Raw genomic sequence first — 12,200 nt, 5'->3', positions numbered from 1 at the left:
GGACAGCACATAAGCTGCTTTACCCCCTACACAACATATTGTTAGGAAATCAGCCATACCCTACCGTCACTACACACAGTGAGTAGCTCGCCCTCTAACATAAAATCTACGTTTCCTCTGAAGAAGGAAACCTAGACCCATTATCACCTACTCTTTGGGCTGATACAAAATACTGAATTTAGGCTGATGTTGGCTTTCCCCCTACATTCTCCCTTCACTCCCTTTATAAATGGAATATGTGTGCAGGTCCTCCAATATAAGACAGCATTTTCCAGAGGTCTTAAGTTTGCAAATGTTAAGGTTCTTATTTGGGTTTGATTCTTTTAACTTACCTTTTATTTTCTAATGTATTGTCTAACAAGAAAAATTAAATGCATATTTTCACTGTGAACCCATTTTGAAAGTTGAAATAAACTAACACTGTTCTGATGTTCAACCCATATTCTTTCACACTCAAGGCAGCTGGGCTTCAAGTATGCTACAAAGAAACCAAATACCCCTTGTAATAGAGCGCTGACCGTCCTTTAAGATTCCAGAAATATTCTTGGCTCTGTGGCTTACGTAAGTTTGAAATGTATAAAAACCTAGAAAATGGAAAACAGCAACATGCTAACTCCTGTGTGACTCACAATAAATTGAGAATAACACAGATTTATTTCTGACTCTTTCAGTTTCTTAAATGCCACTTCTCCAGATATCTTTGTGTACGACGGAGGGATATCAGGCTGTGAGTTTGTCACCACTGCTATATGGACATATGCTGTACAAGCAGCTAATTCAAGACATAAAAATCAACCTCCTAATAAAAAGCTATTGTCTTTTGAAATAACTTCCAAAACGGATCATTTCCTTGATTTTCAACTGGATGATAATTGGAAAAATGTGGAGGAGGGAAGATAAGACAGTGCCCCTTTCCACTATGCTACCACTGATACACAACCTTGTATGAAGTACATCCTTTGAAAAAAAAAGACATGATAAAGGATAAAGGCACAAAGGGTAGAGAAAGAGGAAGCTGGACACTTTAAAAACCAACTAATACCACCAGAACTATTAATTCCAGTTATAATAATGCATGGCTTGACATCAAATTCTGTCCTAGTCTGACCAGACACACAGAGGATGCAACAGCGTATCTGCTATATGCTTTCTGGAGGCTATATCAGCAGTCATGGAAAATCAATTTGAATACAAATGTAATTTGTTAAAAGAACAGTGAAAATCATTATGCAGGGTCACACTGTCAGCAGTTTGTACAGAAGCAGATACCGTCCAAAGATGCAAAGGCACTCAGTAAAACAGAAGAATCTTGGTCTTTAAAAGTCTCTGTGATCTTTTCAGTCTTTCGGTATAGTTACATGAGAACAAAGCTACAGTTTACCTCTCTTGTTTCTCAGCACTTTTACTCCTTGCAGCTCATTCCAGCTGCAGAAAGAGGCTTTATAGAAACTTCTAAGCCCCAGAGAAAGTGAAGGTTCCCACTGTAACGGAGAAAAAGCAAGATCTTTGAAACAGTTCCTTGAAAGTTCCAAAATATTTATCCCAGGCTGACAGGACACAGTCATAAAGAACTAGATTCGACTGTTTTTGTCAATGTCACTGTCATTTTTAGGTAAACCATACACAGAAATTCAGCAGCAACCTAAGTGAAAAAGCATGACGCAATTTAAGGATCAGCTTCACAGTAATGACAACTCAAATGGTAAATCTTCAGAAGAGCCTGTTACAAACACATAGACATGGAATACACCATTTGCTATGCACTTACAGTACCATTACCATACCTGACCAGCTTACTCCATTCCATGAAGTAAATTTGGGAACGAACATGGCCACAAGTTCTAAGTTATGTTTTCTCTTCACTGGATTCCAATCTTCATTGACTGTTCTGAAAGCTACTGGCTCATTTGTTCCCAAAAAAATATACAGTGGAACTCGGGAACCTGTACTACTACATATGAGATGCACTCCTCCACTCAAAAGAATCTCTTTTAATCTCTGTAGTCACTCTTGTAGTTACTGTCTGTCCACTCCACAACAGAACATTAGATTGGCCCACATTGACCAGGAACAACACCAAATGTAAAACCTCACAGCTGTTTTGAAATATGCATAAAAGGATTTTCCTTACTAAAAATGCACCTACATATTTCTTGCAGACTAAGGGGTAGAAGTCACTGCATTCTTGCACCCTAGTTTCATCATATACATGCATATAAACACATCTCTGAAGATCATGCTCCTGTTACGGTGCATGAGATTGCAAATTTATCAGACTGGCCAGAAAGAAGAAAATTCCAGTCTTCCACTGGGATGACTTTTTCATCATCATCATTATTATCACCTCTCTCTCTCTCTCATTCTCCCTCTTCTCTCTCTCTTTTTTAAAAAGAAAAAAAAAAAATCCTTGCTGATATACTACGTATGTGTTCCAAACACAAAAAGCAAAAGAGGGTTTTAAAACATGATGAATAAAGAGGATTTTGATCTCCATAATTACTTTTCAGAGCTCAAATAACAGAACAGTTGGTATTTTGCTTTAACGTTAGACTTGAAACACAGGTCAGTAATGAATTATATGACTTAACTTTGATCTGCAGTTGGAATTTACCCCAAAAGAAGGAAATAGATAGATGACACTACCATAGGTTTTCATTATACACCATTAAGCAAATGGACTCATCAGGAAGTAATGTTCAAACAAAGCACAAAAAGTTTTGTACTGTTCAAAACCTGCTCTCTAAAGAGTTGCAGTTACTTACAGTCATCATAACTTTCAGAGGATCTACTAAAAGTAGACATAACTAAAAGTTATGACAGCGAGCAAAATTAACCCAGTATATCAGACCTGTCAAGCAGCATTTTATTCCATTTCAGCATAAGAAAAGACTCCATATAATTTTGTTTCATTTTTAAAGCCAAGGACAAACCTTTAACTGAATAATTACAGCTTAAGCAACCACAAAGCAAATGGATTTTTTTTCCTTCCTATTTCACTTCTTCTAGAAAATCTGTGAAGTTCTCTCCGGTCTTAAGTCACCTATAAACATGGCAAGACCACAGACTTAAATGAAAATATGTCTCAGATGTGAACTACAAGAAGTCCCACAGAAGCCTAATGTAAAGTATTTATGACAAGTCCAGATTTCGTGGCAGATCCAGCATCTTTTGATTAGAAGACTTCGGGCATAAACTGCAGGTACAAGGGCATATTGCATAAGCTATCACATGCTCGCTGCAACTGTGTGAATGTTATTGGATTTTGAGAAGCCACCGTGCTGAATAATTTAAGATCTAATAAAATATTCAATTTTACTGACACATGGGTTTAATTTTAAAATAAAAAATCTGAATAGTGACGGGAATGGGTCTAAAAGTCAATGGAAATACTCCGTTAGTCGTTAGGCTAACAGTCGATCTGCCAAGCTTCGGGAAGGTACAAGCAGGACGATGAAAAGGTCCTCGACCCCGAGAGAGCTTCCCCCCCACCCCGGGTATCACCCGGAGCGGGGTCAGAAACAGCCCCGGCACAGGGCCACGTCTGGAGCTCGCAGAGAGCGAAAAGGCTCTTTGCAGGGGCGCAGAGGGAAGCCCCCCAGGCGGGACGGGGGCCGCCCACGGAGGGACACTGCGCTGTAGGGCGAGGGAGCGGTGGGGTGCGGAGGGGATCCACGGCTGTCCCTGCGTGCCCGGGGCTGAGCTCCGTCCCCGATAGCGCTGCGGCTGCCTCGGGGAGAGCGGCCGCGACCGGACGGGACGGGCGGCAGGTGAATCTCACCGGCCCCGGCGCCTTCCCCCCGGGCAGCCCGGCCACCCCCGGCCCCCTCGCCCTCACAAGGGCTGTTGCTGTGGAACCGGTCGTGTGTCCCCTCCGACACACACGCACACACCCCACCACCACCATCTCACGACGTCCGGCTCGTTGCAAGGTGAGCTCCGACAACTTTTTTTTTTTTTTTTAATGCGAGGAAGGGAAACCTATCTAGGCTGCACTAAATAATTATTCTAAATAATAATAAAATAAAACTCGAGGAGCTCTTAAGTTATTTTTCTGGGGTAGGGCTGCGTTTGGTTTTGGTTTGTTTCGGGTTTGTTGGTTGTTTGCGGTTTGGGTTTTTTTTTTTTTGGGGGGGGGGGGGGCACAGAGAAGGCGCCGTTGGGTGTTTTAGATGGAGATGCCCTAGTTAGAGGGAGGCACGAAAAGGGTCGCCTGACAAGGGCTGTTCACTGCTGCCGAGATGCTAAAGCCCTCGAATGTGTTTGCAAACTGTTCAGCCGTTTGCCGGATCTCCGGCTCAGAGCTAACAGCTTTCAAACTAAAATGAAGACCGGTGATTGGGGAGGGACGGGGGGAGGAAGGGAAAAAGAGATGTGGACAGCTCTGCGGCTATTATTAATTCTTCCCAGCCGCTCATCTGGATTACATTTAAGCTCTCACGGCATTTCCTTCCTCCACTAATTAAGCGTAGTTTCAAAACAGAACATGTCTGAGGATGGATCTTTCGTCGGCTTCTATTTAAAATGTAGAGATAAGTAATATTTTTTTAAAATCAAAATAAAAGGCAAGCCCAGACGGAGGCAACCGGCTGAGAGCCGCCCGCCGGTCGCGCCTCCCCGCTCCCCCACGCACTTCGGCTCCGACTTTGCGAGCGCTCCGGCGCCGCCCCGACCACCGTCCCCCGTCCCCTCCGCTCCCTTGTCCCCCGTCCCCTCACCTCGGGCGAGGCGCGGCGCCGCCAGGCTCCCGCAGAGCACCAGCCAGGCCAGCACCGCTCGGCTCATCGTCCTCCTCTCCCGCGGCCGCGCCGCCTCTGCCGAAGGAAGGGCGGGGGTGGGGGGGTTGAGGGCGGGCGGCGGCGCCTCCGCCCGGCGAGGCGAGGCGAAGCGAAACGAAGGTCCCTCCCGAAATGGGGGGGCGCGATCGCTGCCTCCGCCGCGGCTCCCGCTGCCGCCGCCCTAGCAGCGGAGAGGAGGCTGCCCCGCCGCCTGCCGCCTCTGCGCGCCCGCCAGGTGCCGCCGCGCCTCCAGCATGGCCCGCCCGGCCGCCTCCGTCCCGCGGGCGGGCCTCCGCCTCCGCTGCCTCCTCCTCCTCCTCCTCCTGCTGCTGCGCGACCGCGGCCGCTCTGCCCTGCGCCGCGCTCCCGCTCTGCGCGCCCCGAGCGGCTCCTTGGGAGCGGAGGCGCCGGCGGCGGGCGGTGCTGCTCGACACACCCCGGGCACCTGCTCCGCCCCTCCCCCCCCCCCCCCCGCCACATGGCCGCACCTCCCCCGCCGATGCGGAGGGAGATGTGGGGGGCGGCGGTGTTGTAGAACAAAGTGCCAGTGCTTTCCCCCTCAAAGCCCACTCCGTGCCCCTTTGCCTTCCCCCCACCCCCAAGGGTCCTGTTTGCGGGGACCGCGGTCTCGGAAGCGGGCGCAGGGCTGCACCCCTGGAGTGCCTTTTCCGCGGCAAATTGGTGTGTCGTGGTCTAGCGTGGGTGGCTGCCCTCTGCTCTTAGGGAACGGACGCGGTTCACAGAGGTCATTTTATCCTCCGCAAACTTTTGTCTTTGTAGGTGTCGTCTGCGCCCTGCACTTTGCTGCGGGTTGCTTCAGCTGCTGACTTAAAATCCTTGCTGAATATCCAGATAGAACTTAGATGAAATGTAAATGTCCATTCTTCCACCTCCCTCCCCAGGCAGGGTGTCATCCTGCCCGTCACTGAAAGGAAATCACAGCAAGAATGCAAGACGTGGTGACATTTCAGTAGTCCAAGGTGGAGGACGGGAAGGTCCCATGTCAGACCACTCCTCACAGGGTTTGGTTTTTTTTTTTCCTACCTGCTGTATATTCAGCTACAAGAGTGAAATAAGTACTAATTGCCCAAATGGAGTCAAAAGGCTCTTCAGGTATTTTATATTTGTAATTTGCATCGGCTCTTACATGCTCTCACAGTAAAAGAGCCTATATTAATATTATATTAAACGTTAATGCAATTGCTGAGAGAGGAGAATGCGCTTACTGGCATTAGGCTATTGAGAAGCATTTCTGTTGATACAACCTGAATGTCCGGACTGGTTGCATGACAACAAGGAGAGACATCATGGCATTAAGAGTGGAAACGACCCGTTAAGTCGTCTGATCTGTTGGCTACTTTGGCTAGCATCTCACAGTAGTTTCCAGCATTTCATTTTACAAGCCCTTTGTCTACCACTAAATGCCTGTAAGTGGCAGGTTGACAGCCCTTCCGTAGAGCTCTAGTTTTACATCTGAGCTTGCAATTAATCGCATTTTTCTGTGACATTGGAAGCATTTCAGTTTCAACACATTGCATTGTCAGGAAAGAATTAAAAAGGATCAAGCTTTTTGGTTAAGCTATGAAATTACCAGAAATAACACGCCTTGATAAAGAGCCTTTTACACCCAGAATCCCAGAGCATTTTCTGCTTGTATACAGAGCACAGGTGCACACACCAAGCGTGTACTTCGCCCACCACAGACGTGCAAGCCTCTCTGGTGGCACTCAGACCGCAGGAGCGGGGCACTGCAAAATTATCCAGCAGGTTAGGATAGATAAAGAAAAAAAATCTCCCCTACGCCAATGAAGCCCATGCTAGTAGCAAAGATATGTTAGCACGAGCTTGAGTCCAGCGTATCTCTCTGGACATGCAGTGGCTGGTAGCATTTACCAAAACTTTCACTGTCTTCACTATCGTGTGCTAGTGTAATTCACCTAGCAGCATTCACATAGGCTAGAGTCATGCCTTCGTTTTGCTGCACAGATGTACTCTGCGATTGCATCACTACTTCTACAGCAAGTTGGATTTTACGCGTCAGTCTCCATGCCAGAGAGCTCCCTGAAGAACTGTTCTCTGGAAAGAAAATACTTCTATTTCTCCTCGAGGGTTGCTTTACTATCAATACAGAGATAGTGGAAATTTAGGAAGCCTTAACAAAGCTTCTGATATTAATGCATCCTTTCTCCACAATGGTGCTAATTTTACCGCTTATCTCTGTTTTACAACCAAGAATCCAGCTGTCATAATTACAAGGCAAGCTGCACTTCAGCTGCTGTGGCAGCCCAGCATGCCTGCACCCCCAAGTGGCAGGCTCGCCTTTTTTTTTATTTTTCTTGAGGGAATAATCCTGTAATGCAGCCCCTTTATTTCCCCAATTAGGATAAATCTAAAGGGCCTAACTACATTTGGTACTAGGAAGCCCTTTTCCACCAAGAGCCTGTGACTAGCAGCTGATTAAAAATGACACAGAAATAGCTTCTTCAAAGCCAGGCATTGTTTATTCAGCCAAAAGGGATGAAACAACAAAAGGCTTTTATGTTTGGTTCTTACCTAAAGTGCAATGACTTTTTGTTTTCAGATTTTGAATAAGTTTTATTCAACAAAACCTATCTCCCAGTAATCAGACTTTTGCTGCAGCTTTCTTGCTGCCTCTCTCTGCTGGGCTCCTCTTCGTGTGCCGCTTCGCCCTGCTTGCTCCCTTCTGTTTCGGGACGGACCCTGGCTTGGGGATGCTGCTGCAGGAGTTCCCCTTCATCCAGCACCTTCCTTCTAGCCCATTTGTTTTTCTTAGCGCAGAGCAATGCAATACCCTGCTCACGCCTGATGCTGTGAGAATGGCTCCGAGGCACAGACTGTTCCTTCTTCCCAACTCAAATGTAGTAATTATTTGCATCTAAGTTTTCTCAATATGGATTTTCTGGTATGTATGAGCCAAACCTATTTACTCTGCTAGCCTGTTTTACCCAAGATCCCTGTGCTGTTGTGTTACGGGCCTGCAATTCTTTAGCACTACATCACAAGCATTGTTATTGGGGTTGTGGTTGCAGCATGTCACACCACTCTCTGCCTACAGCGACCAATGCCTAACCTGACCTGCTCAGTGAAGTGGCTGACCTGGTGTGCTTCGTCGTCCTCTCAAGTTCAGAAATGGTGTGCTTTTGCCATTCGTTTTATGCACCTTTTCTTGAAGTAACTGCCTCACTTGACAGGGGGGAAAACTGCCTTCTGACTCTGCTACCATTTATAAGTACTATGTATGTAAACATCATTTTCATACGGGAAATCCCAGTACCCAAGACATTTCAAAGGTTCTGTTTCCCTTATTTGCTTACGAATCTGCAAGTCCTTAATGATTTCCCAGCAGTGAAGGTGCTTGGCTGAAATATGGACAAGATGGGACTGACATGGTGCAAGCCATTGCAGCTCAAGCTGACATTCTCGCCTTTTATGTGATTTTAATGTTTATACACAATATATAAATATTACAGTTTTTTAATTTGTATTTTGATATTTATCTGTAGCGCAAAATTCTTCCTACTGTCATGTGAATTCATGATGTGCTTCATGTTCTGGGATTTAGTACCAAAACAGGCTCAAGAGCTGCTAAATTTTAATCCTTACTCATCCTGTCTTCCTTTTTCTGCCATTTATTGCATGAACATAGGACACAAAGACAGCTTTTCATTTTCCAAATCGTTTCCACCCTTCAGGATAATTTCTGCTGAATTTTAATTAGCTGCACTCTAATATCCAAATATTTATTTTATTTGTTTACTAGTCACTCAAGGTCAAGAACTTTTGCATCCAATTTTTTGTAACTTCTCCATCTACATGATCAGCATTGTTTATGAGGAATTTCTGCCTAACAGGTTTGCCAGATAGGGACTGTGGAAACTGTCTAAATCTGCAACACGCCATGCTTAGGCTAAGGATCCCTATTGATCTTCCGGAATGGAAGGGGTAGAGCAGAGAAACAGATCAACTGCTGCCTTTCAAAGAGAAAACACAACATTGTCAGCTTCTTTGATGCTGGGGAAGAGCTATTCCACAGCTGGTAATGTCCCTGTTTTTCGTTCCTCTTCTTTCATTAGTACCTTATTTTTCCTCGGTCTTTTGTCTGCATTATTTCCTGTCCTACCTCAAATGCTGAAATTAACCCTTCGAAGTCCTGCAGTAGGTTAAACAGAAAAATATTCTAGCCATTAGAAATGTAGGCAGCCACGTCATTTGCCACGCTGCCCTCAGATAAAAAGCCATTAGTGCACAAAATGAACAAATTTTTAGCATAAGAAATAGAATAATGCTTAACATTTAACAGTAGTGACTTAAGGTCTAATACTTGTTACGCAAAATGTGAACCGAGTAACTCCCACACGCACTGCAGTAGTACAAGAGTAAGAGGTTATCCTTACTCTTCGCCAACCTCTTGCCGGTTTTAGAAGTCATCTAGTAAACACAAATGTAACCCATCAATTACCCTATAACACCTTTAGGGTATCTTGGTTACCAGCTTTGCTTAGGAGATTAGCTTTATCGCAGGCTCCCATCGAAGCACTGTGAAGATTCGAGCCTTCTTAAAGTGAGAGACCAGGACAAGCTCAGAGCTCAGAGTGTTCAGGCAGAGATTATATTGCCACCTCAATTATAAATAGGGCTATAAAAAGCCACTGCTGCACACAAAGTGGTAGAACTTTCCATAATGTTTTCTACTAAAAAGTACTTTGTTTGTCAGGGATTTGTCATTCACCATCCACCGTAACCTGCTACTCTGATTCTGGAAGTCGTTGGCATATATTTGCCTCAGAGAAAAGAACAGATACTACATCTGTCTATCACCACCACCACGACACTGCCAGAATTATTCTTTTGGTTGACACTGCCTCTGAAAAAGGGAACAATTCATTCTTTTACCTCTTCCCAAACAGAGCCTGATCCCCTAGTTCTTGAACATGCAAGGTTTCTAGGTAAGTCAACGTGGGGTTTTGCTGCCTAAAGCATGGAAGATTCTGCATCCTGCAAATCTTTCTGGTTCAAAATAAGTGACCTGTAATGCTGTATCACAGGAAAGGGAGAGCAGTGGCTGTTCAACACAGGGAAACATTCAAAATCCGTTTAAAAAAAAAAAAGAAGTACTTTTTCTTCCCATCTTCTGTAGCACTTTTGACAATTTGTAGAAAGGAGGCAACAAAATCAGTGCCCCAATTGGTTTTGATTCTCTTTCTTTTATCTTGGAAATAAGCCTTTTCTGCAGAGGACAGATATTTAAGAATCCCATGCATTGGCTAAACATCTGAGCACGTTTAAAAATGAATCCTTTGCCACCTATAATATGAATGTGTAATGCGCACGAGAACATAAAAGAGGAGAAGCGTGCGCAAGGCTAAGGTGTGAGAGCGACCCCTGAAATGAGGTGTTCCTACATTTTGTTCTACATACCCTTCTGCACACCACTGAAGTTGTGGAACTACATGCTAATTAATTTCAGCTGAAATTATTCCCTGCCCACTTGTGAAAGGAAGAAAGTTAGCAATTTAGATTTATGGGAATGCTGAATGGCAGTTCTTTCAGCAGCAGTAAGACGTGTATATGGTGAGTGCTAATGCACATATGTCTGTTCACTGCTTCTACAGACAGTTTATCACCAACACCCCGTGGTTCCTCTGCTTTTTACACAGAAGGGTCTGAGTTAAGCATTAATGTCACTCCTCTGATTTGCTGATGTTAAGGTAACAAGGCAAAGATGCAACCCAATGAAGTGTCACTCACAGCAAGCTGTACATAGTGGGTCTCCTGATGCGGGTGCAAATTGCCTTCTGCTCAAGACCCTACATCAACAGGCACTGATGCTGTGAGACTACTGTTCCCAAGTGAGCGCAAGTCACTCGGCTGGAGGGCCACGGGGTACTCACAGTTCTTGAGAGGATGATGAGCACCCAGAGTGTCCATGACATTGTTTAACCCCATGCTTTGCTACCTACATCAGCTTATAAAATGCTTTTGCACTCCAGAATGAGGAGGAGTCTGACTGGTGTCTCGGATGTTATCTTTCTGTGCCCTCCATGGCCTGCATCTCGCTTCCTGCTGCGAACATGTGTACTTAAATGAGAGGAAGAGAGACCAGCTGATTGAAGAGACCTCAGTTCCTTGCGAAACCGAGTGAACACACACCTCTTTCCTTTCTGAGTTTATCTCTCTCTCCACTGGTGCACGATTCCTGTTTTCTCTACTTGCGTACCTGCTGCCTTGCAGTAGTGAAGATTGTTCTGCCCTGCTTGTTTGTACTCCCTTTTATCGCAGTTCTTTGAAATCTCTAGCAAAGTTTTGCATTGAGTCTCATTCCTCAATATTAGGACCTATTAGCACCCTGAATCACTGCAGGAGCATCTATAAAGTGCAGCCCAGTAAGCTGGGTTTGCAGAACCTGCAAGGATTCATTCTCATGCAATGTATGTTGCAGTCTTCGAAATCTGTGTTCCCTGGTGTTGCTAACACTTGATCAAATGAGGCTGAAGCTGAATTTCTACAAAATACACAAGGGCTGTGGTAGAAGAAAGCTGATAGCATTCCAAATACAGCTTTTTAGAAGCAAAATGAAGTTCCAACCTTAAATCTGTAATGACCAAGATGGTGGGTGGGGTTTTTTTGTTGGGTTTTTTTTTTTTGCTTTTGTGCTACATAAGTGCTGAAGTGGCAATTTTGCAAAGTTAAATGTATTACACCAAAGTCTGCATCCTAATGCTATTCTTATTAGAATTCCAAGGACAATCTCACAAATGAACTTGGTGAAAGAGTTTCTTTAGATGCCGACAAAAGATATTTACATCCTAGCAAGAATATGCTTTAAACATTAAAACTGTAAGCAGCTCTTATACTGTGTGAGGCTGCTTTCCCCTAAATGTGCTGTTGCAGATCGTTCCAATAAATAAGAAGAGTTTGTCCCTTTTTTTTTTTTTTTTTAATATTTGTTAATTTTTTATTCTGGGAGAGAAAAACAGATTTGGAACACAATTTTTAGGATTATTTTGTCTTACTTTCAGCACTTATATTGCACAGTTAGTTTTAGCAGTTCATTCACGCTGGATTTCAGAACCCAGGGGAGGAACCATTAAATCACCATAAAGTATTTAATGAAGTTGTGCCATCTGCATTTCAGAGATTTAACTGCAAACTGAGCCAAGGATCTTGTGATTTCAAAATAAGAGAATATTTTTAGAGTCAGGAGACTTTTGACATATGGTGTCTCGTGGGGGAATGCTTTTCAAATCAACATTACATACACTTAATAGATTTCAAATATTGTATGAAACAAGAAGACAACCAACCAAAACTTTTTCTTTCATCTTCTGATGACCTGGCAGCCTGTCACAAAAATTTGTAAATAATTCAGGTTGGAATTTAACAATGTGAGAGATTTTAGGAATA

General features: G+C 44.3%; 1 protein-coding gene across 2 annotated transcripts in view; it reads right to left on the bottom strand.

The window, feature by feature from the left end:
- Positions 1-5,031, bottom strand: part of EDIL3 (EGF like and discoidin domains 3) — a 268,116-nt gene extending 263,085 nt beyond the window's left edge. The window contains exons 1-2 of one of the 2 annotated variants that reach the window (XM_086479350.1): positions 4,979-5,031; positions 4,716-4,789 (exon numbers count right to left, since the gene is read on the bottom strand). In XM_086479350.1, the coding sequence (XP_086335476.1) occupies positions 4,716-4,789; positions 4,979-5,031 (127 nt within the window). Of the gene's footprint in view, positions 1-4,715; positions 4,790-4,978 lie in introns of those variants that run through there. The other variant, XM_086479351.1, reaches the window with a different exon arrangement.
- Between the last annotated feature and the right edge of the window lie 7,169 nt (positions 5,032-12,200).

The sequence above is a fragment of the Leptosomus discolor genome, chromosome Z, assembly GCF_034619465.1.
Source record: "Leptosomus discolor isolate bLepDis1 chromosome Z, bLepDis1.hap2, whole genome shotgun sequence".
NCBI classification, from domain to species: Eukaryota; Metazoa; Chordata; class Aves; order Leptosomiformes; family Leptosomidae; genus Leptosomus; species Leptosomus discolor.
The sequence above is the reverse complement of the archived record's forward strand: the minus strand, read 5'-3'. Positions and strand labels throughout refer to the sequence as shown.